This window comes from Centroberyx affinis, unplaced genomic scaffold, assembly GCF_046629955.1.
Source record: "Centroberyx affinis isolate AG114_WGS23_722 - 3 ecotype Tasmania unplaced genomic scaffold, CSIRO-AGI_Caff_v1 ptg000122l_1, whole genome shotgun sequence".
NCBI lineage: Eukaryota > Metazoa > Chordata > Actinopteri > Beryciformes > Berycidae > Centroberyx > Centroberyx affinis.
This window is the reverse complement of record NW_027278823.1, coordinates 162,343-185,495: the sequence shown is the minus strand read 5'-3', so window position 1 is coordinate 185,495 and position 23,153 is coordinate 162,343. Positions and strand designations below refer to the sequence as shown.

The following is a 23,153-nucleotide window of genomic DNA, read 5'->3' as shown; positions in this document are numbered from 1 at the left end:
ATGCAAACATAGACAAGTCCTGCAGAAAGCTCAGTCCATGCTCTCTAAGTCTGTGAACTCCCCCTCAACTGGCACGTTTCAGATAAAAACCAACAGATACAAACACTCTTTTGTTCCCTTAATTTACAGGCATAACTAGAGAAATCTTGCTATTATTGCACATTGCACGACTGGCTTGTTTGGGTTTTTTTTATTGTATTGTATGTCTGTCACTTGTCATTGCCTACTTTCTCTGGTTGTTGTTTTTTTGTATGCTGTGTCTTATGTTTTTCTACCTGCCTGCAAATCAGTTTCCCTCTGGGGACTAAATGAAGAACTGAACTGAACTGAATTGAACTGAACCCCAGTTTGAAGATTTTGCCCCAAGGAACCCTGTCTGGCAAGACTTTTATGACTTGGTAAATAATTGCTGTCTATATACTGTAAGTAGGCTAAGTGACACCTCTGATCAAAGCCGTAATCTGTATACACTATCATTTAGTGAATACAATAAAAATGAAATTGAGCTTCTTCATATTGTTTGTCACTTTGGAAATAGGCCACTGGAAAGTCAACAGCCTAATGAAACCTATAAAATGCTCCCTGAGGGATGTAGGCCTACATCGGGTTAGCAATACTGCAGGCCTATAAAACCCGAATGGTCATAAAATAGGCTAATATATCCTCCCCTTGTTTATGTGTCTAATTGTTTGCTGTTTTCATCCATTTAATAGCGGTCGCTATTGACTGTGCGATCGAAGATGTACAACCATGACGCAGGTTGTGTCTGACGCACGACATGGGCGGATTTTCTGCTTATTCACTGCAAAAAATGTTCGTCTCAACAAGTAGTTTTAGTCTCATATTCAGGTTTAAAATCAGAGAGAAACGTGAAAAGTTCTGCCAATGGGGTGAGATGATTCAGCTTGTTTCCAATGCAGTGTCAGTGTCAGTGTCACTTGTGTCAGGAATTTTCCAGAAACAAGTGTCAATATCTTAAAACAAGGCAGGGGAAAAGCTCATTCCGCCAGTATCGAGACAATTCCACTTTAGTCAAGAAAATTGCTGTAACAAGTCGACTTGCATTGGAAACAAGTGAAACTATCTCACTTCACTGGCAGGTTTTTTCACTTATCGCAAGAAAAATACGATTTTTAGAATCATTGCTAGATTAAATGACCCGGTCAGATGGGTATTTTTTGCAGTGTTCTCCTCCTCCTCCCCCTCCTAACGAGAGAAAGGGGGCAGGTCCTGTTGTAGTGGGCTCCATTACTGCCTCGGCAGGTGATGCTGCAGCTCACACGGGGCTTTAGAGTTGACAGCGAGCCTCCCTGCTTATCTGGTTATAATTATAGCGGGTGACCTGGTTTCAGCACCGCGGCTCGTTAACAGCTCCAGAGCAGAGCGGAGATTTGGCCGGCCCCTCCCCGCCCGGTGCGTCTCACAGAGCGGGTAACGCAGGGCGCAGCCTCCCGCGGCAGTTTCAGCACCAGCAGCCGGACGGAGCGGAGCTGTCCAGACATTCAGCACTTTCTCGGGGGGGACCAGACCAGACCAGACCACAGGCAGACGACAGCCGGGAGATAACCTCCTCCTGGACACTGGGAGACTGCTTGTTTCAGGATGGCGTCAAACTGCATTGGCCTCTTCATCCTCTTCCAGCTCGTAGCTCTGAATGTAGTGTGCCCGATATCTGCCTTTCCCACACCTGCAGCCTCAGTGGATGGTGAGTTGGTCAAAGCTTTTTTGTGCGCTTAAGAGAATAAGAGCTATAGTAATCGTATAATACATTTTTGGAAGGGTGCTTTACAGATAGCCTATCACAGGAAAAACTGTATAGCCTAAGTCCCGACAAGAATAGGCATATGGGATGAAACAATGCCACCAAGTGCAATAAGGTCATTATAAACTCACTATTGAGCGCCATAGACACACTAGGTCCCTATTGTAATATTATAGAGATACTATTAAAAATACCATTAAGTAGCCTACGATAAGGTCACCATAACCTCAGTATTGATTACCATCGATACATTATAAACCCCTATGTTGTGGGAATGTAATAGTAATACCATTGGAGATTAAAAACAAACAAACAAACAAAAAAAAACATTTAGTAGCCTAGTCACTAGAATATTGGATACCACAAACACACTATAGGTCATTACATAGCCTACTAAAGGTCATTATAGGAATATTATGGGGATGTTTTAGTGATTTCTCATTATGTTTTGTAGCTATTTCATGAGCTATTATCGATTCATCTATTTAATGACAAAATAAAGCAGAAGTGAAGCCGTTAAAGTGAAGCTCAGCAATAGCTGGTGGACTGATAGAAATAAACAAGTGGTAGACAGGAAAGCGAACGGGGTTTTGACGCCGCCTGGTCGCATGTTTAGGCCGCCTGTGGTCTATTTTCGCCGCAGTTTAATCTTTTGTGTGGTAATCCGATTAAACTCTGCCTCTGCGGGTCGAGTCGTGAGTTGTGAAGGCAGAAACTATTGCATTAAAATTGAAACTTGAAATGAATTTAAGAAAAAAAAAACTTCAATTAACCACTTCACCAAAAGAAATCAAAATGTGATTAAAACTTATATTAGCTCAATGGACAAATCTTGTTTATCTTTGTTGATATCATTAATCTGTGTGCAAATTCTGTGTCTGTCTGTGCCTATTCTATAACATTAGTAAACAGAGCTTTCTTTGAGCTTCCAGTCTGATAATTACATGCTCTTTTTCTGTTGTAGATAAAACTGTGTACAATAGACAGCTGACAGAAGAAAGACCGCTACAAGAGCAGGTAAGCCCCCCTCTCTCTCTCTCTTCCTCCCTCCGTATGCCCTATAGCTTATATTTCCCATCCAATATCCGGCCAAATGGACTTTATGGTCACTTGCCAAACAAGCTAGATAATGGAGCAACAAACATTATTAATAAGAGCTTATCCAAAGTGGAAATTGTTTGTTTAATGTGTGTCATTTCCCCAGATTGCTGAGGCAGACAGCGTGAAGGCTGCAGTACAGTCAGCAGGTAAGACGACACCTCACTGCCAATCAATGAATTACTTTATTTCCGCCTGCATGTAGAGTGGCTTCATGTTGCAGCACTTACAGTAAAACAGGCTACATTGGTACTGAGCGAGATCTATAGCTCTCATAACATACAGCCTCATCAGTGTGAGGTGAAGGTTTCTTTATCCCTTGGTTCAACTTGGTGTATGTCTCCATTTTGACCAATTTCTTTGCCTTAATTCAGAGACCAAGCCTCCCGCTGCTCCCAAGGACACAGAGTCAGAGCAGGACAGCGATGACTTCACCGTGCTAAAATCACTGGCTGAAGGTCAGAAATCAAAGGAGAGCGATGAGAAGCCAGTCCAGGCGGAGCAGTACGTCCCGGACGAGTCAGACTCCACCAAGAGCCGCCGCCTGGCCGAGGACTACGACTCCACCAAGAACGGAATGGACTATGGCAAGTACCAAGGTAACGCACACCTGTCACCGCGCACCCACGCTCAACGGGCCCTGCATGCTGTGGCGCCGTTTGTAAAGGTGCTGACACCGAGGTGAGGCTGCTGGGACTGAGCCCGCCTGACTTCTGCCCTGCCGCCAAGGGCAAGTCTCCTGCCTCATGCCTCTATCTGGCACTGGCAGGACACCAGGCAGACATTTTGTGGGACAGCAGAGACAGAAAGAGGGAGAGAACACGTGTGGTTGTATGTGTGTGTGTGTGTGTGTGTGTGTGTGGGAGAGAGAGAGAGAGCCAGAGAACACGTGTGTGTGTGAGAGAGAGAGAGGGAAAGAAAGAAAGAGAGGATTATCTTCTCTCCTGCTGTCCGCTGAGACATTGTGGTTGCGGAAGCTAACGCTAAGCTACCAGCAATAAAGCTTCTTCCTTCATCTCTTTACAGCAGACTGTAAACACGGGCTTGGCTGTTTAAGATGCCTGCCATGACTGTCTCATCTCCGTCTCACATGGAATAATGAAAAGACAGAGGAAAAGACACAGAAAAGAATTTGAGAAGCCTCTGACAAATACAGTGATAAAGATTTATTGTCACTCTGTTCTTTACAAGCCTGCTATCATCCAGCTCTTCATTGAAGCACATTGATCACTGATTGACAATTATCTTACAAATTAGGTCAAGACTAGCTCCTACATCACATGAAAAAACAACTTCCTGTATTTGGGCCAAACACTTACTTTTGAACTGATATTTGTGAGTTCATTTAATTGTATAATGTGCTGTTTTTTATGCAGATTTTGCTTCAGATTGAATTTCATTGGACCCCACTGTGGCACAGTACACATTGCACTGTATATGCATGTAATTCAATGCATTTGTTGCACCGATCATCAGCACAATGCAGAATCTCTGAGCTGAAGTGACTCAGATACAAAGTGCTGAGTGCTACAGTTCACCTTTTCATGCTGTTGGCTCGGCTATGATAAACAGCTCATCACTTTACACAAAGTCTAAATTTGGCTCCACGGTCTGGCTTTCATTTCAAATCATCTAGAGTGAGACAGAAATATTCCTGGTATTCGAAGGTACATCAGTGATGATTCATCCAATGTAGGACAAAGTATTCTGCTGTTGCGGATGTGCTTTGTGCGCAGCTTAGAAAAGCAACCGTTTTTAGAGATGGTTATGTAAGAGTCAAGCTGCAACAGTTCCACAGTTCTCACTCGATAATGCAAAAATAGATATATTGAACAGTTGAGTGGTGAGGGATGTGGGAGTGTGTGAGAAATAGAAAAGAGAAGAGGCGAAGAGAGTAGGAGGAGGAGAGGAGAGAGGAAGAGAGGAGAGGAGAGGAGAGGAGAGGAGAGAAAGGATAGAAAGTAGAGAAGAGGACAAATCATTAGCTGACAGATATGTGCTCCAGCCACAGGGAGAGGAGCTTTACTGCTTCAGAAGTGTTGGTTAGACATTTTATCAAAACACAACCATGGGACAAAACAGAATACAGAGACAGAGACACTGAGAAGGAGAGGAGAGAGACAGAAGAGAGTCAAAACAGCAAGAAAAGAGCAACAGTCCAGAATCAAAGCAGAAGCACATATGTTACTCTTTACATGTCCCATGATACCAACTAATGAGTGCCTTTAGAAAGCTAGACGTGGCTAACACATGACTTCTCTCCTCTCAGACGACCCAGAGAGTTTCCGTCAGGTGGACGGCACTCCGCTGACAGCAGAGGACATTGTCCAGAAGATTGCAAACAAGATCTACGAGGAGGACGACAGAGGAGTGTTCGACAGGATCGTCTCCAAGCTGCTCAAACTGGGCCTGGTGGGTTCTGCCTCTTGTGTCCTCATATGGCTTTCACATCGGTGCAGCATGTGGCGTGGCATTTACTCAACAGGAGCTCTCACCTCGCCCTCCCTGTTCCACTTTCTTCACTGGGAGGGGAACAGATATGTGAACTGTGCATCGGTCCACAGGAGAAAAACATTTCCGCTCTGAAATATCTTTTTGCCACTCAATAAGTAATTTGAAAGCCCCCAAATTGCTCCATTTCCCCAGGCTGGGTCTGTCACTGACAGTAGCCAATAGGTGATATATTGAGATTGATTGGATTTAGAGTCAGTACATGCTGCTCTACCACACCTTACAGTACATTATATTGTTCTCTGTCTCTCTCTGTGTAGATCACAGACAGTCAGGCAGATACTCTTGAGTACCAGGTAGCTGAGGCTCTCCAGGATCTCATCGCCAAGAACGCCAAGAACAATGAGATTGAGGACCTGGATGGGGACTATCCAGCAACCAAGGGGGAGCAGGACAACCAGAGGTCAGACGCCAACATGGTAAGACCTGCAAACAATGATGATGATGCTAATCAGAGGTGGTAGAAGTAAACAAATTCCTTAGTCAAGTAAAAGTGCAAATACTCATCTAAAAGTTGGAAGTACCATTTCAAATCCTTTACTTAAGTCAAAGTATAAAAGTACATGCTCTTAAATTTACTTGGAGTATAAAACAAAAGTATTCCTCTAAAAAAGGAATTTCTAAAGTACTAAACAGGTGTGTCTCTCTTGAGTGTTCCTCTGAATCACAGATGAAAAAGAGTCTGCACCTCAAATCACGAACATGAATACTAGCACAGCTGAATTCAATATCGTTAATTCTCTACTCTACTCTCTTGTTGCTTCTCTCTCTGTCCATTTCCCTCCTTTTTGGTGGTGTTGCTTTGGTGAAATTTGGTGCATCTGGCACATGATCAGCTGCTTCTAGGATGGAAGCTGTCTAATACGTAAAATAAAAAAATTGTAAAAATCAGTTGATGATTTCCCAAGAGTATGTTTTGAAAGATAGATTTTTCTTCTGGAATCTAGTGAATAAAATTAAAAGTCTTAAATGAAAGAAAAACTTGATTTAAGTAGTATCTGTAAGTATAAGTACAGTAACAAAGAATTTTTACGTAGTTACTTCTCACCTCTGATGGTTATGATAATGAAGACAATGATAATGACAAAAACTATGATAACGCTCATGTTTCCAGGACGTGCCCCGGCGCCGATACAACGGGAAGGAGGAGGACGATGTGGAGGAAGATGAAGATCAGATCGAGGACGACGCGGACAGTGATGCAGAAGGAGAGGGGGGCGACGCGGCGGACAACACCTGGGACAGAGACACCGAGGAGGGCAACGAGGTGAGCCCCGAGGACGGGCTCCAGGACCTGCAGTACTTCCCCAACTTCTACCGTCTGCTCAAGAGCCTCGACTCAGGTAAACACCGCAGATCTGCCGTTTCAATCGCCGCCTCCTTTCTCCCGTGGCCTGTCGGTACGGTCGGATCAGGAAGAGGGCTAGAGAGGTTGTTGTCATGGCGATATTGTTGCAAAGGATGAGTCATGAGTCATGGCTTTGTTCCATCTGCCTTTGTCTCCCCGATGCCTTTTCTTTATAGAGGAGCTGCGGGTGAAAGAGTTGCCCGCACACACACACACATACAAACTAATTACTAAACTAATTATTTCAAATCCTCATCATGATGATCCCCACAGGAAAACATAATGATGCAACATTAACACAATAGTCACAGATTGCCGTTAACATTGATACTAGATATTGATCTTGTATATTGATTTGAGTCCTCTGGTTTGCCGTTATAGATCAAGACACCCAGGAGAGAGAGACGCTGATCACCATCATGAAGACGCTGATTGACTTTGTGAAGATGATGGTGAAGTACGGCACCATCACACCGGAGGAGGGAGTCTCCTATCTGGGTAAGACTAAACACAGTCTATTTATAGATGGGTACATTCAATGCCAGTCCTCGAGGCGAGAGTGCTGTATGTGTCAAAGTCCTTGAAGATTTCATTGCATTTTATAGTTATTAAGGCTGTGCATGTGTGTGTGCATTAGTGGTGGATGGAAGATGGGATTTTACATTTTTTACAGTTTCACTCCCTCCGTTGCATTTGTTTGTTTGTGTGTGTTTCTCTGTGTCGGTGTGTGCGAGTGTGCCTGTGTCTGTCTCTGTGTTTAATGTGTGCCTTTGCGTGTGTGTGCGTACAGCCGAGCCAATTTTCCTTATCAGCCGGTGCAGCGGAGTGTGAAGCCTGTTCTGGCAGATTAGTGTCAGGGACTCCCTATAACCAGGGGTTTTTTACGGCCGGCCATCTCATTTGCAGCCAGTGGAAAGGTCAGCCACCTGTAAGGGACAGCTGTCATCTTTCTGCCTCAGGAACCTCTGGACCCAACATCTCCCTCCATCCAAACGACATTCAATCCCAGACAGAAAACAAATAAAAAAACCTCAGCTGTTTGCTAGTCGAGAGCAGATTTAATTCTACTTTATAGTCAACCAGACCATATGCTTACCTCACAAAACAATTCGATACACAATATGGAGTTCAGGTACAACCACGATACGATGTGATAAAGTTCAATGACAATAAAGTATGACTGTGCAGAATTGTGCAGAAGACAAATCTTTCTAGCAATGGCATTGGCTTGCTAGAATATAAACAATTGAAAAATGTCATTACAAAGTGCAAATAATATACTATAATTTGGATGGAGAGCTTGTGAAATTGTGATGAGCAAGCCGTCTCATTTGTGATTACTACAGCAGAATAAAATGTAGCTAATATCGCGATTCATTTTTCTGCCCCACGATACGTATTGTCACATTTTTGTATTGCGATATATTGAATTTTGATATATTGTCCCATTCCTAGTAACTACATAGAATTGCTGCACAGCATGTATATCCCACTATAGTAACTGTGATAAAGTGTTAAGACAGAGGCTGAGCTATGCAGGCTTTGGCAGGACTAATCAATACTCCTTCAGATGACCCTGATCAGCTATTGGGCCTCCAAGTCACGCTTACATCTGAGCGATTGCCCACATCCATGTGATTTACGTCCACAACTTAAAAAACACTGCTGACAGTTGACACCAGGACAAACAAAGGGCCTACACACATATACCATTACGCAAGATGGGAGTTTCCTAGGCAACCATTTGACTTCATGTATAGGTCATATGGAGATGATAGGATGGAGTTGCAGTGTCGCCTAGCAACATCTTATTGTTTCCCCCCCGCTGGCCTTGAGACTCGGATGAGTCATCTAGGTACACAACTGTCATACACACAGCTGTCAATCAAAGCTAATCTGCCTGAGGGAGATACTAGCCACAAGCTGAGAGAGAGAGGCTGTGACGTATGCTGCAAGGGAGATAGATATTGAAGAAGAGTGTGGGGGAGGTAGAAAGAGAGAGAGATGGGGGGGGGTAGTGTGTGTGGGCTGAGTTTCCACCGCGCTACAGGTGGGAGGGGCCAGCTTGTATAGGCAGGGAAAGAGCAAGCGAAAGAGAGATGCAGATGGTTAGATAATAGGAGAAAATAGGAGACCGGAGAGAAACATAATGAATGTCAGTGGAGAGAGTGAAGGCGAAAGAGCAAAATTAGCTCTGTCAGATATGGTGCATCATTACCATCATGCACTCCCACTCCTATTCATTCATTAGATGAAACCCTCTGCTAGTGATAATCGCCCTCTGAGTCACACTGAAACAGCACAGGCCTTTCAAATGGTCAAGCTGCTTTCACAGGATCATCTGCTGAATGAATTGACAACACGGTGGCGATGAAATCTAGTAAAGTAAGTAAATGTTTGGCCTGTTTCCCCGTCAACAGAGAACCTGGATGCTATGATCGCCATGCAGACCAAGAACAAGCTGGGCAAGTCTCTCGGCCCGCCAGACTTCACTGGACCCAATGGTAAATGGCCTCACAAGTAATCCTCATCAAAATCACAAACTTTTCAATCACTTTTTTTTTGACAGAATATAGCATGTGTCCCAAAAAAAGATGGGTTTGATCCCTTCCTTCATGTTGTCTCTCCTGTGTCCTCGCTCTAGGGAAGAACTCAGATGAGGATGACAACACCAAGGCCGAGGCAGCCAAGATGCAGAAAGAGTATGAGAACCTGAAAGACTCAACCAAGGAGGAGCAGCCACCCACTGAGACCAGTCAGTCCCCCACCCATTCTCACCTGTAGGGCCAGCTGCCCTTCCTGATGATCAGTGAAAAGAGTCAGGGCCAAATCTGGGCCTTCCATCAAAGCTTTTTGTTTTCGGATTTGATCATTTGATGAAACACGTGCAGCCAGATGTTTTACCATAGCTAAAACGATAAACTGTGTGCCTTGTTAACCGAATGACTCAATATTTTGCTTTCATTTTGTTTTATTTTGTTTCATTTTGTTTTGTGTCAAAATGTCTCAAATAAATGAAGAATTCTCAAATATAGCAAATTCACATTACATCGGCTCAATGAGGCCAAAACCCCTTTTCACTCTACTTCAATGAACAGTCTACAATATAAGCTTTGAATGCAAAGGCTGAGACCTTTTGAGACCTTGTTTTTCGACGAAGTAAACAGGACAGTGCAGCGCAGGCCAGTTACAGTTAAGTCCCTGCTCCTCCCTGAACTAGGCCAGTCCAATAACACTCACAGGAAAGCCAATGACAGCTGCCATAGCCTCCCCCTGTCCCGTACGCTGCTGTACTGTACCCGCTCATCAGCCTAATCCACACACACACGCACGCACACAGAAAAACAAAAGCAAAAACACAGAGCAGGATTACCATCAGGACATTAATTTCCACCGGAAATGAAGTAAATCCCAAGTAATGTCAACAAAAAAAACTGTGTTATCTGTATGTTAACAGGGTGAACTGAGTTTCATAATATATTTTTTTATGGAAAAAATAAGGTCATACATTATTAATCCTGTAAAATTACTAAAGTTCAACCAGTAGGGAAGCTGGTGATTAATGTCAATTTTAATCTCAAACTGTAGATACAGTATACATATGTGTTCTACAGACACACAGAACTTAATCTTGGGTCTTTCCCGACTCAAAATGTGTCTTCATGCACTGTTAGTTAAATATGAAACTACAACTTCAGCTGCCAGTTTATTCCTATTGGAAATGACATGAAAAAGTACCACAGAGATCTTGCTTTGGAATAATTCAGTGGTATAAATAATAAATAAGCTCATGATAGCTCTATATTACTCTTTCATGGAAACTAAGCTACTTGGAGTAGCTCACTGCAGTAGGAGTAAAAGGAAATGGAGTTAATTTCTAGCTCATTATTCTATATTCTAATCCATCAAATACGAAATCAACAGAAACCAACTGTCTCTTTTTTTTCCATTCTCCCAACTCCAGATCAGCCTGGCAAGTCAGAGACGTATTTGGAGGCTATCAGGAAGAACATCGAATGGCTGAAGAAACACAACAAAGAAGAAGGCAAAGATGGTGAGACACCTAACATTATTAGAGATGTGAGAAAGAAAAACCCAAACCTAAATCTTGTGTGTATGCTGAAGGGCCCACAGGCAACAAACCGCTACCACATCTGAGGGTATGATAACATTTCCACTGAAACCAATCAATCCCAACACTCCCCAAAGAAATCTACTTGTGTTGAATTTCAACTACAAAAGCGCTGAAATAAGGAAACTCTCGCTCACATGCAAACAGAATCCCCCTCACTAAACTGTGGCGGGTCACAGACCGACTCACTGAAGAACGACCAAAATTAAAGCCTCTTTTGTGAGTCTTGATTTGCAATTAAAATGAGTGTTGGGGGGGGGGGATGGGGATAGATGCTTCACTCCCAGATCTCATGAATATGGATAAGTCTTGATGAGTCTGTCCTAATTACTCTGATATGGCTGCCTTGTTCAGAGACAAAGGCCCATTCATATCTTCCCTCCTACCTGTGTCTCAGCTCTTATGGTGTGTGTGTCTGTGGCCATGTCTGTGTCTGTGTATGCAGTGTGTGTGTGTGTGTGTGTGTGTCTGTGTGTGTGTGTGTGTGTGTGTGTGTGTGTGTGTGTTTTCATGAACATGGGTGTGAGAGTGTGTGTGCAAAGGAGTATTACTCATAAATATTGGACCTGGTACATCATTAGCACTTCTATCACGACAACCCACAAAGCGCATAAAAAAGAAACGACCGTCATTCTGAATCCCTGTTCGTGTCTCAACATTTATGGGGTGTGTGTGTGTGTGTGTATAACTGGCTTACCTCTACTGTAACTGTCAACATTCATAAAGAAAGCCAGCATGTGACCCAGAAACAGCACCAGTCTGCAGAGTTGTGAAAACCCTGGTAGTTTCACACACATGGAAGCGCTCGATCGTCTAAGGGAGGAGGAGCCTGCTGCTCGGCTCCCCCCAGTGTAAAATCAGCACTCAGTGGCGCTTAATTAAGCGGAAGAGTATGAAATGTTAATGAGTTCTCACTATTCAGGCCATCCGTCCGCCGGTGATGACCACAGTGGGGCATCTCAGGAAAAAAAAAGAAAAAAACAGCCATGATATAACCCAGTGAGATCGAGAATTAATGTTCATTGGCCTGATAATCTGAGCGGATCAATAGGTGATTCACCCAGTAGTAAAAGAGTGAGCAATACAACTCAGAAGAGAGGGGAATCACAGACAGCTACAAAGTTTGACCCAGATTCTTGCATGCGCCCCAAAAATGCCTGACACTGAGCTTATAGAGTCTCCATATACCCACAAAAAGTTGGCCGGGACAGCAGAGGGGAGCAGAGGGGAGCAGAGCAGCAGGGAAGGAGTGGATGCATTGTTCAGCGTTCCTCTCCATCCCATCTCTATATAGGCCACATCATTAGCATTCTAGTGTGTGGAGCGGTTGTCTGGGAAAACAGGGGCCTCCCTGCCTAACTGTCAGTGATCTGGGCAGAGGAGACAGATAATGGTGTCAGAACAGACAAATGCAGACTGAACACACACAAAAACTGACACACACACTCACAGAGGGAGTCAGTGTGCCTCCAAATCACTCCTTTTTCCTGGAGTTGGGTCTCTCAGTGGCTAACGTGTGATACACAGTTGGTACATGCTGTTCTAACACACCTTATAGTGCTTTAAATTGGTCTCTAAAATTTCTCTCTCTCCTCTCTCTCTTTCTCTCTGTCTCTCTCCCTCTCTCTTTGGAAAAAGCACAGCTGCAGGATAACAAAAGCCTTTCCCCACCTAATAACAGTGTCATAGAAACAGAGTGGGCGACCGGCCATTTATTGTGTTTGCTCTACCAGCGCCCTCCATTAGGACAATCTCAGTGGACTGTGTTTGTGTGTGTCAGTGTATGTATGTGTGTGTGTGTGTGTGTGTGTGTGTGTGTGTGTGTGTGTGCGTGCGTGTAACATGCACGTGCGTGTACATGTTCACGCCTACACACTGCACCGATTAGCCAGAGGAGCAGATGGACATAGAGGCGACATCCCGCTCTTGGCTCTTGAGTTCCCCACAGCCAAGATTGAAAAAAGAGTGCTGACTGTAATCACATTCTGTTAATACCCAACACACTTCATCTTTGTCATCTGCAAACTGCATTTAAACAGCAGTGAAGTCTTGAAGCAATACAATAAATTGCTGTAGCTTGGAATTTAAGTATAGGACACTGGGAAGGCTCTAGTATCCAGAAGTTGTAGTGTGACTTCTTGGCTGTCCTCAGGGAGAAATGGTGCAGCAGCTGCCTGCTCTCCGAAACTCATTTGTTACCATGATGGATAATACAGTAGATTAGGTTGTGTTCCTCTCTAAATATAAACTCATCCTACTGTGGCCTCATAGCTCTGTCTTAAATGACAATGACTCGACTAGAGCAAGGTCAAAACACCTGGTGCTTGTAAAAGTTAAACATAAAGTAGGTGGATATAAAAGGCATATTTGAATCAAGCTATTTTAGCGTCCGAGGGGTTTGTTACGGGAAATATAACCATCTGAAACATGACATTATTGGTGTAAGTAGTGTGTGTCCTTATTAGGAATCGTTTCATTGTAAGCCGAGTAACTTTCTGGGTAAACAGGCCATCTTGTTGTTCTGACCTTAACTCATGTTGTATGTTATGTGTACTTGAGCACAAACAACCATACTAACTCTGACCCTAATCCCTCTCGCTTTACCAGATTATGACTTGTTTGGGTGTCCCGTCTTTAGAAGTCAACGCTTTTAAGATTTTGACGTCTGATCCATCCTTATGTAGTCGTCCCTGCAGACCGTCCTGACCTCATGATAGTCTCTTTCAGTCAGCAGAAATCTCAGCTTCGTCGTCTCAGATTATAACCGGTCCGATTTGCTGTGTCTGTCACCTCTAGATTACGATCTCTCCAAGCTGAAGGACTTCATGGACCAGCAGGTGGACTCGTACATCGAGAAGGGCATCATCGCCAAGGACGAAGGCGACACCATCAAGAGGATCTACAGCAGCCTGTAACGCATCCAGAACCGTCATCCATCCTCTGACCAACCTCTGGCCTCTCACATAGGACTAAATCCGACCCCCAGGATCTCTAAGAGTAGCCTGACTTTTCACATTTATCTCCCATAGCATGGTCCGGCACTGGATCCAATCTGGCCCTAAAAAAGGCAAAGTATATACTCTTTATGTACTCAAAATGAACTACTTAGGGGACCATGTTTATTCTCTATGACATTCTCCAAATGTATCGAAAGGAGGAATGCAATAATATTCATACTATCAATGAAAACATCTAATTATTAACTGCAGCAACCAAACTGATACGTCGACTATCTTTGCACGCCAACATCACAGGATAAGTCCCGAGAGAGAAATCAAACAATTATTTTATGTAACCGACTCACACATACAACTAAATGATAGCATTTACTACCTTAAGGACTGAAACTTGACCCCTGGGGGAATGAATGTTAAGAATGAGAGTACGACGACACTGTAGCTTTCTCATCGTCTTCTGTTTGCAGTACATTTTTGCAACAAAGTACACATATATCAAACTGTATTCATTCTATGTAACCTGTCCTAGCCTATTATATTTCTTTTCCAGTGTATATGTAAGATCTTAAATGTATTCTTGCTTTTGACTCTTACCAAAAATATATTTGTTCTGTATCATGTCAGTGCCCTATATACTCTGTTCTGCTGTAATTTGTCTGGGGCCCACTAGGGGGCGATGTCTATCATTTCCCACTGCATGTCTCAAGTGTGTGAAACATTTACATCTCTTTAGAGACGCAAAATGAAGTATTTTTAAATGTAAATATTTGTGATTTTTTCCTAAAATGTAAAAGCAATTAAAATATTGCCTTTTCTTTACCTGTGTACTCGACTCCCCTAACATCCAACAGCCTAACATCCAAAAACTGACATAAAAACTGACATCCATATCCTCAATCTCATGAAAACAACACATTACACCTTCAGGTCCGGTTTAAATACATATTTATTCTCCCGCAAAAATCAACAAAACTTGAAAAGCACAATAAAACAGCCGGTTTCAGACAGAGTATTCCACACACATAAATAATACATTCACACTTCAAAAAGAGGCAGTCCCTTCTGTTCCCAAAGAAAAGCTTCTATCAGGCAAATGAAAGGTGTTAAAAGGCTGGAGTCCATCCACAGCTTCTGGTTGAAGTGTTTTCGTACGGAGGGTAAACACTGATGAGGAAGGCCTGAATATATGTCTTTCCATTGGTACTGATACTATTCTAGGAGGGGATTTAGATCGTCAGAAGCTGTTAGCAGGTCTATCGAGCTAATCCTCCTGGCATTGCTTAACGCTGTGTGTGTGTGTGTGTGTGTGTGTGTCTGTGTGTGTGTCTGTGTGTGTGTGTGAAAATATGCGGCAGAAGGGCTCTATACAGCAGCTTCAGAAGCATGTGATGAGTGGATGGGCACATGTTGAGGATGCTATTTTTACAGGGTGCTGTTCTGCTCTGTATGCCTCCTATTAAAACTGTACAAAACCATAATAGTAATAATAATAATAATAATAATCATTCATCATAATAATTGCATAATATCAACAAATAAAAGGCAAACATGACACCTCAGTTCAACATGATTTGGTAAAAGCAAAAGGTAAAAGAAAGAGAAGCAATGAGGTTGAGATTTGAGTGTGTGTGTGCGTGCGTGTGTGTGCGTGTGTGTGTGTGCGTGTGTGTGTGTGTGTGAGAGAGATAGGGCTTCAGGTAAACAGACTTGTCCTTTAGATCTCCTGGTATGACGTTGTGGGGGCCGTGTAGTCCTCCTCACTGCCCCTGCAAACAAGGAAAAGACATACAACTTTAATTTGTTTGACATTTTCCACGGTACACACACACACACACACACACACACACACACACACACACACACACACTCACCCACCCATACACTCTTTCTTTCAACCCCTTCCTCCCTCTGTTTAATTGGCCACCGCGGTGCCTAGGTGAGTGTGTGTGAATAATGAATGAGGTTAACCAAGGAGCCAGCTGTACTATTCTCTGGTCACAGCTGACGGCTCATCTGGTCAGAAAATGGCCTCCCAGTACAAAACACTAGTGCTGACACCGTTAGTGGATTGACAGAAAATTAATCGTTTATAATTCTGATAATGGATTAATCGTTTGTCATTTATCAAGTAAAAATACCAAACATGCTACCACACATGCTAACATTTACTTGCTTTTCTTCATTTCATATCATTCTAAGATGAATACTTTGGAGTTTTTTGGCTGCTGGTCAGACTAAGTAAGAATCACTTTGGGCTCTGGTAACTTGTGATGGGCATTTGTCATTATTTTTGACATTTTATAGACAAAATGATTAATCGAAAAAATAAACGATAGATTAATTGATAATGAACATAATCGTTAGTTGCAGCTCTACAAAACATCAATGTCTCGGGCTTCATCATCCAGTTGGAACTTCACCTTTGATTTTAGTCTCTCTTACTCTCTCAGAAAAGCTAATTCAGAAATACGAGCCATCATGAGTCTCTAAACCATTAGAGATAAAAACCATTTGCAAGCACAGTTTTAGGCTTCTTTACCCCAATGTGTGTTTGTCTAAAATCTCCTTAAGTTTTCAGTTATCACACGATAGTTGGGAGAGCAATGGAGGCAAAACAATAGCTGGTGAAGAATGCAGTGAATAAGGGGATGGTATATGGAAGGATCAAATACAAAAGAGGATGGAAAGGAGGGTTTTGCAATACAAGGTTTGTCAGAAAAACCCAGGAGAGAGGAGAGAAAACACAGGAAGGATGGGGAGATAACTCTCCCACACATCACACCTCCGACAAGAATGTAACAGCCCTAGGAGAGGATCAATCTGTCAAGCTAGGAAGAAGCACTCCCTAGCAAATCCTCAGCTCATTTAGGTCTTCCAGAAACCACTTATGGAAATATGGGATTGGTTCAATAGATTGCACTACTACTAACTACTTGGTGAATTAGAGTATATTGCATTAGCTGCAGGGGTGTAATGGAGGGTAAACCCACCTAAAGTCAGGTTACTCAGCTTTTTATTACCACTCCCGACGAGGTTATTGGTTTTGCCCTGTTAGTTTGTTTGTCTGGTTGTCTGTCTGCCAGCAGAATATCTCAAAATTTTCGGAATGAATTTTCATGAAATTTGATGAACACATACGTCTTAAACCAAGGACTAACTGATTTGATTTTGTAAGCCATACCTGTGAAACTGACGGAGATAGAGACTTGATTCCAAATCCTAAGAGTGTGTTTGCAGGTCAAGAAATCAATTTACCTTACAATTTAAGTGATGGGAATGATAACTTTGGGTATAACAGCAAGTAGGAGAATTGCTCAGGCTTGGAAGAAGTATGCACTCTGTGAATGGCTTCTAGTTTGTGGAACAGTTCAGCCACCTTTTAGGCTGATACAAATCTTCATGATGTAAATTCACAGTAAACGTCATAGTAACTGGTATCAAACTGATGTAAGTTATATAAGGATAGAGGGTCGTTTAAGGAAAAGGCATAATGAATGATTTTACCCAACTTATTATAAGCCTACTGGCCTTCCCTGTAGTTCAGCTGATAGACGAGAGGTTTGTGGTTCACTACATAGTGAGGATGCCAAACTAGCGTGAGGTCTCTGTTTGCTCTGGGACTGTGTGGAAACAATGGTGTGCGTCTCTTGTTTGAGTAAACACACTGTGGCTCTGCAGGCCAATCTTTGATGTGGCTGCAGTCAGAGGCATGGTTTAGTGCAAAGCCTTCAACTGGTGGGTAAACACATATAAAGATTGATCAGATGCTTTCTCTTGCATATTTACTGGCAGCGTATGCCTTTGTAAAAGTAAACTTAGGCCTTGGCTTACTAGCACATCATGGCAAAGCTACTAGGAATTGCAATGTAGTAAGTGGGATTGGGGAAAAAACAAAACAATAACTTTTCATGATATTGTTTCGATACACTGACAGCTAGTACTTATATTTCACAGCTATTAATCTAGGACCAAGTAATGATTATCCATGAAATAATGGTCATGAAAATGAAAAGATAGTCGTTGAAAGAATGACTGCATGTCTAAAGAACTTTAACTCCATTTAGTAGTCTAATTTACTCATGGCATTTTACTAAGAAGTATAAGTGATTTTTTTTTATATTGCATCAAATGAAAGAAACAGAACACAAAATCACAATATATCACCGTATCATGTGTGATAAAACATTAAAAATCACAATATTATCTTTCTGTGGTTGAATTATAGGGATGATATGGTATTGTCAGCTCTCTGGCGATTCTCAACCCTAACAGTGAGCATTTTGTAATTCAATACATGTTGACCATGTAGTAGACCACCATCTCTTAGTGTAATGTGATCTCTGATAAGACCCTCTTACTCCTTCATGAGACAGGGAAAGATCTTAAAATCCTATAACATGGTTTCAGACCACATAGGAAAGCAGTGATAATGGACAGTTGTTGTCCTGTCCAGTGGTTGAAAGGGTCAGGTAACGTTATCCTTAGGCCACCAGGAAGGAGACTAACACAACAGCTGCTCTAGAGTCTGCTACGGGACGGCCTGCAGCCAGTATGAAAACAAGATAGTACAAGCAAAACACTGGATTCCTTTAGTAGGAAAGTTTGGTAAGTCTTCAGGGGAAAAACAAGAGTATCTGTCTGTAGTGGAGACTGCTGCAGTGTGACTCAGTCCTGGCTATTACCGACTAGACCTGTTCCTCTGTGAATGGGTGCATGCCAGGCGTCCATTACCACCTAACCACTGAGTAGAAGTGAGAGTGTTCTCTGTCTCAACGTGCAGCGTCAGGAAGACATGCTCAGTCCTGATTCAGACCACTGCGGCACGCTGAACCTCATCCTAAATACCTGACAGTTGCATAACTTGGCATCTGAGAGACTACTGCAACAGATCGACAAAAGCCTGTTATGTTCTCCTATCTTCTATCCTCCTTCTTTGGGAGTGTTTTTCACCCCTCTGTCTTTATTCCCTGTTCCTGTGGAGTTGGAGTCCTGAAGTTGACCTACAGCATGATGCCCTTCACTGAAGCTTCAATATAACACCCAAGCTTTTCATTACAGACGCTAAACGATAACAGAAATGGAGTAAACTGACATCTGCATTGACAGCATCTTCTCTTCCAAGTCTCCTAAACGTATAGCACCCAGTGTATGCAAACACACACACACACACACACACACACACACCAATCTACAGTTTGGCAGGCAGACAAATGACTCAGCATTTATGAGCAGTGACCAATCACAGACCAGCATCATTTAATGCTGACAGGCATCAATCATCTGTACTTGCATAGGGCAAATGCCAGCCCTCACACTCACTCACACTCACTCAGAATGACACCATCTGATTGGATGCCATGGTCAAGCAAGCACAAGGCTGATTGGACCATGAAGGAAGCGCCTCATTCAAACCTTGCACCGCTTTACTACGGTGCAAAATGTTTTCCGGGTTTTGCTCCCAACGGTGTGAAATGTTGTGCAGCGGCTTTTGAGGGACGTTTGATCCCAACTGGGGTGATTCTGCATTTTCATTGGCTACGTACAAAAGCCTGTCACTCGTATACGCAACTGGCTCTGAGAATTCTTCGAAGAGAATGCACAGAATCGCCTTCTCAGCCAATAAGGGCCACTGAGATGTATGTATATGTATGTATATACAGTATATGATGATGTATGTGTGTGTGTATGTATATATGTATATATATGTATATATATTTAGATCTGGTTTACTCAGTTCTGTATATGCATAGTTGTCTACATACTGCAGATTGCACAGGCACTTTCTTTCTTTCTTTCTTTCTTACTTTCTTTCTTTCCCAGTCTCTACCAGGACTGGTTTTTATCTTTATTTATTCCTATCTGTTTTTAGTCTCTTATCGTGCTTTTTCAGAATTTTTATTTGTACTTTCCTATCTCGTAATGTACACATTGGAAGCTACTATACACCAGAATTTCCTTCGGGATCAATAAAGTATATATCTATCTATCTATCTATCTACCTATCTATCTATCTATCTATCTATCTATCTATAAAAACTCATAACAAACGCCTTGCAACAGGATGTTCAACGCACTACTGTTTCCTTTTAAACTTCCTGTTTGCTACGTGTTGGGGCTATATATAGTGCCCCAGGTGGAATATTTTAATTTATGCTTATTCAGAAAGAAAGGTTACTGGCTATTGGGCTTTCAGAGGCCTGTCTAAAAGAGTCTATTCCAAAGACCTGCGCACGTAGAAAAGATGCAGCGGTTGTTCCCAGTCTGGCCTACTGTATTCCCTCTCCATGTGTGCGTGTAAAGATCGGCCACGTGGTTCATTGCCTCACCTTTCTTCCTCTTCTTTCAGCCGGCGAGCTGCCTGCTTTGACTGTTTAATTTGCAAGTCAAGTCTGTGTAAGAAGTCTTTGGCCGACAGCTCCTCTGGCTGGGGCTGGGGGGGTTTGGAGTCCTCGGGGGGCGGCGAGGGGGGCGGCGAGGGTCCCTCCGAATCCTGCGTCACACAGGGCGCGTCGGACTCCTGGCAGGCCGCTTCCCCTTCCCCGTCAGGAGATTCAAGAGACAGTCCATTAAATATGGAGCGCTTCTCCGACACCACTGGGATGTTGAGGCTGTTCCTCAGGAAGATGCAGTCGTTGCTGAACAGCTTGTTGGCCCTCTTGATTTGCTCCATCTGGAATACCAGGGTGACAGCAGCAAGAACAGTGTTAGAAGAAGCTTTTCTGTGAATCCCACCCACCCAACCCAAACCAAAACTTGGTTTTTCCTGCTTTGGCATTGTGTGCTTCAACTAAGACCTGAGGACCAAATCAGTCCAGCTTACTTTCATACACTGTCATCATATGTAGTGTAAACTAATTACTGTAATCAGGTACAAGGCAGATAAACAGCCAATTAGCTCTTATGTTAGGCAGGACATCACACCTAAGGTACAAAAGAAGGCACTAGATGCTATGTGTCATAACCTTTAACATACACTAAGGCTATATTAGTGTGCGTACTGATGTAAAACATGGAAACCCACATAAATACAAACCTACAACCACATCGCACATTTTAACACTGTCATATCAGATAATAGTCTATGTAGTTAGAAAGCTGAATGAATGTGTACGGAGGGAATGACAAAGGGGAGTAGTAGGGTTTGACCGATATGGGTTTTAGAAGGTCAATACTGATACCAGTATTTTTGGATTGAAGATGTCAATAGCCGATATGTTGTGCCGACAGTCAATATCATTAAATTTCACCATTTTCATGCCAAAAAACTACAAGTATTCAGGCTTTCCCACAGAAATGTGTTGTTGTCAGGGGCCTCTGAAACAGCATTTAGACCATCATGGCCATCGTGACACTAAAACTCTCCATTGAAACCCAGACTTTGAAATGATTTAAGGTTTGTTAGCACCTCTTTAAGGCAGGGTGACCCACCCCACCAGTCCAATGGAAGGGTAAACCCTGGGATATATTACTGCCTTTAAATGAAGGATTAATATACGAAAAAACATTATCAAACAATTTAATTAAATAGATCAAACGTGCAAAGGCAATAAAATTGCATTGCAGATTTTATAGGACTGTATTTATGCAGCTGTGGTCAGGGAGGAACTTCCATCTTATCAGCAGTAGACTACACTGACTGACTAGTATCCCATATTCAATAAAAGGCCAATCTAACCCTAAAGAGTAGCTAGAGGAGGATGCATGTTAAATTTGGCAAATCTATCATTTCAGCTCAATTGTCTGGATTCCTCTGAGATTGGGCCTATAGGATGAAGCAACAGCATTTCTACAGAGCACTCACTGTTGCAGCACCAATATGAGACTGGCTGCTCACAGGCCTCAATGTGACATTTGATACTTCCTGGCTCAAGTTTGTTTCGGTGCATGTAATGACTAGAGAAGAGGATCAAAACATAGCGGGGCTGTCAAATCACTGTAACATAAGCATGTATAAGTATTATAAGAGTAAAGGTGATGTCCCCGCCTTGACACTATGTGGCAAATGGGAATGGGAATGATGTTGTGGTTGGTTCCCATTACCTGTCAGTGAGTGACGCATGCACTGACAGCTGATCAAATGCGGATTTGTATCAGCACTGATTTCATATTATATTAGATCTACCTTTCATCAAGGCATCCACTAGCATTGTGTTGGCTCCATGGCACCCTTACCGTAACACCGTATTTGAGAGCAATCCCCTGCAGGGTATCACTGTCTGTAACCCGATGCTCTATGAATTTCTCCCCCAGAGAGGCCGTGACGCTGGCGGTGCTCCCGTAGGACCGGATCTTGGTCCGGGCCAGGCTCTGGGATAGTTCGCTCTCTGACTCGGAACCGGACCTGGACCGAGGGAAGATAGGCTGGCCGAACCGTCCTCCTCCATCCCGCATCGGCAGGACAGGCGAGAACTCCGCCATCTTCTCTTGAATAAATAAAGAGCCCGACTGCCTCTGTTTGTTTTAACGCTCCGGTTGACTCACCGCGATAAGGGGAACCGGCCGCCGCTTATTCAGGCCGCAGGGAGATTCCCATCCCCGGGTTTGTTGTGCATGTCAGCCCAGGGGAAATATGACATGTTTCGGGGACCACTACCTCACAGCTAGCTTTGTCACAGATCTACTACGTTGACGTAAAAACGTACAGTGCGTCCCGACTTTCACTGTCAAGCTAACCATAATGAAAACATACAACTTCCGGTCTGGCTTTCAAAATAAATCCGTATTGACGAACAGAGGTTAAACTGTTTTGGAGTATTACAAACTATTAAAGTGAATACAAAGAATATATTGAAGGAGGAGTGTGTAGTAAATGTTTTTGTTTCACCTAAAGTGTCCTTTTATAGCCTATGCAAGATGAAATATACATAGGCCTACAGACCTATTAGTCGTGCTGCCATGACAACGGAAAAAATAACTTCCTGATAATAGACTAAAGCAGAAGCGTGTCCAGATAAAAGAAACAGTGGCCTATTCGGTCTATTCAAAATCACAGAGTAAGAAACGAAACTAAATCGAGTCGTGTTATGTTAGTTCATTGTTCAATTGCAATCATGTTTAAAAAAAAATTCCACCTTTGTTGGAACAAACTATTCTTTACTGTTTGTGGCTATGGGAGACAGAAGTGGTCTTAATACAAAGTAAATTGTAAATTGTGCAAGAGCATAGGAGCAGAGTATTTGAATGGGAAAATGAAGTAGGTTATTATTCCTTTCTATGTGGGCCTATAGTCTGAAACATCATAGTGAGTCTACTTATTTTGGAGTCATGTGTTCCTTTCTTATTCTCAAGAGAAAAAGAGACTGTATGCATTTACTTCAGTTAGCTGCATCCACCTGGAGGAGGCAG

The 23,153-nt window shown here is 42.8% G+C and overlaps 2 protein-coding genes across 5 annotated transcripts; one reads left to right on the top strand and one right to left on the bottom strand.

Moving 5' to 3' along the window:
• The first annotated feature begins 1,304 nt into the window (after positions 1–1,304).
• Positions 1,305–14,597, top strand: scg3 (secretogranin III). 4 transcript variants are annotated; one of them, XM_071528881.1, is made up of 12 exons: positions 1,305–1,705; positions 2,727–2,779; positions 2,967–2,996; positions 3,237–3,459; positions 5,130–5,272; positions 5,632–5,790; positions 6,534–6,714; positions 7,101–7,217; positions 9,140–9,223; positions 9,364–9,474; positions 10,684–10,773; positions 13,648–14,597. In XM_071528881.1, exons 1-12 carry the CDS (start codon positions 1,603–1,605, stop codon positions 13,764–13,766), a joined length of 1,413 nt encoding a protein of 470 aa, XP_071384982.1. In that variant the 5' UTR covers positions 1,305–1,602; the 3' UTR covers positions 13,767–14,597. The 4 variants fall into 4 exon arrangements, with proteins under 4 accessions (XP_071384982.1, XP_071384974.1, XP_071384966.1 ...); XM_071528873.1 differs by having other exon boundaries at positions 6,486–6,714; XM_071528865.1 differs by having other exon boundaries at positions 2,967–3,009; positions 3,235–3,447; positions 6,486–6,714.
• A 139-nt stretch (positions 14,598–14,736) lies between these two features.
• lysmd2 (LysM, putative peptidoglycan-binding, domain containing 2) lies at positions 14,737–22,430 on the bottom strand. The gene is made up of 3 exons (XM_071528933.1): positions 21,981–22,430; positions 20,135–20,478; positions 14,737–15,574 (listed from the first exon to the last, which is right to left on the bottom strand). Exons 1-3 carry the CDS (start codon positions 22,224–22,226, stop codon positions 15,523–15,525), a joined length of 642 nt encoding a protein of 213 aa, XP_071385034.1. The 5' UTR covers positions 22,227–22,430; the 3' UTR covers positions 14,737–15,522.
• Between the last annotated feature and the right edge of the window lie 723 nt (positions 22,431–23,153).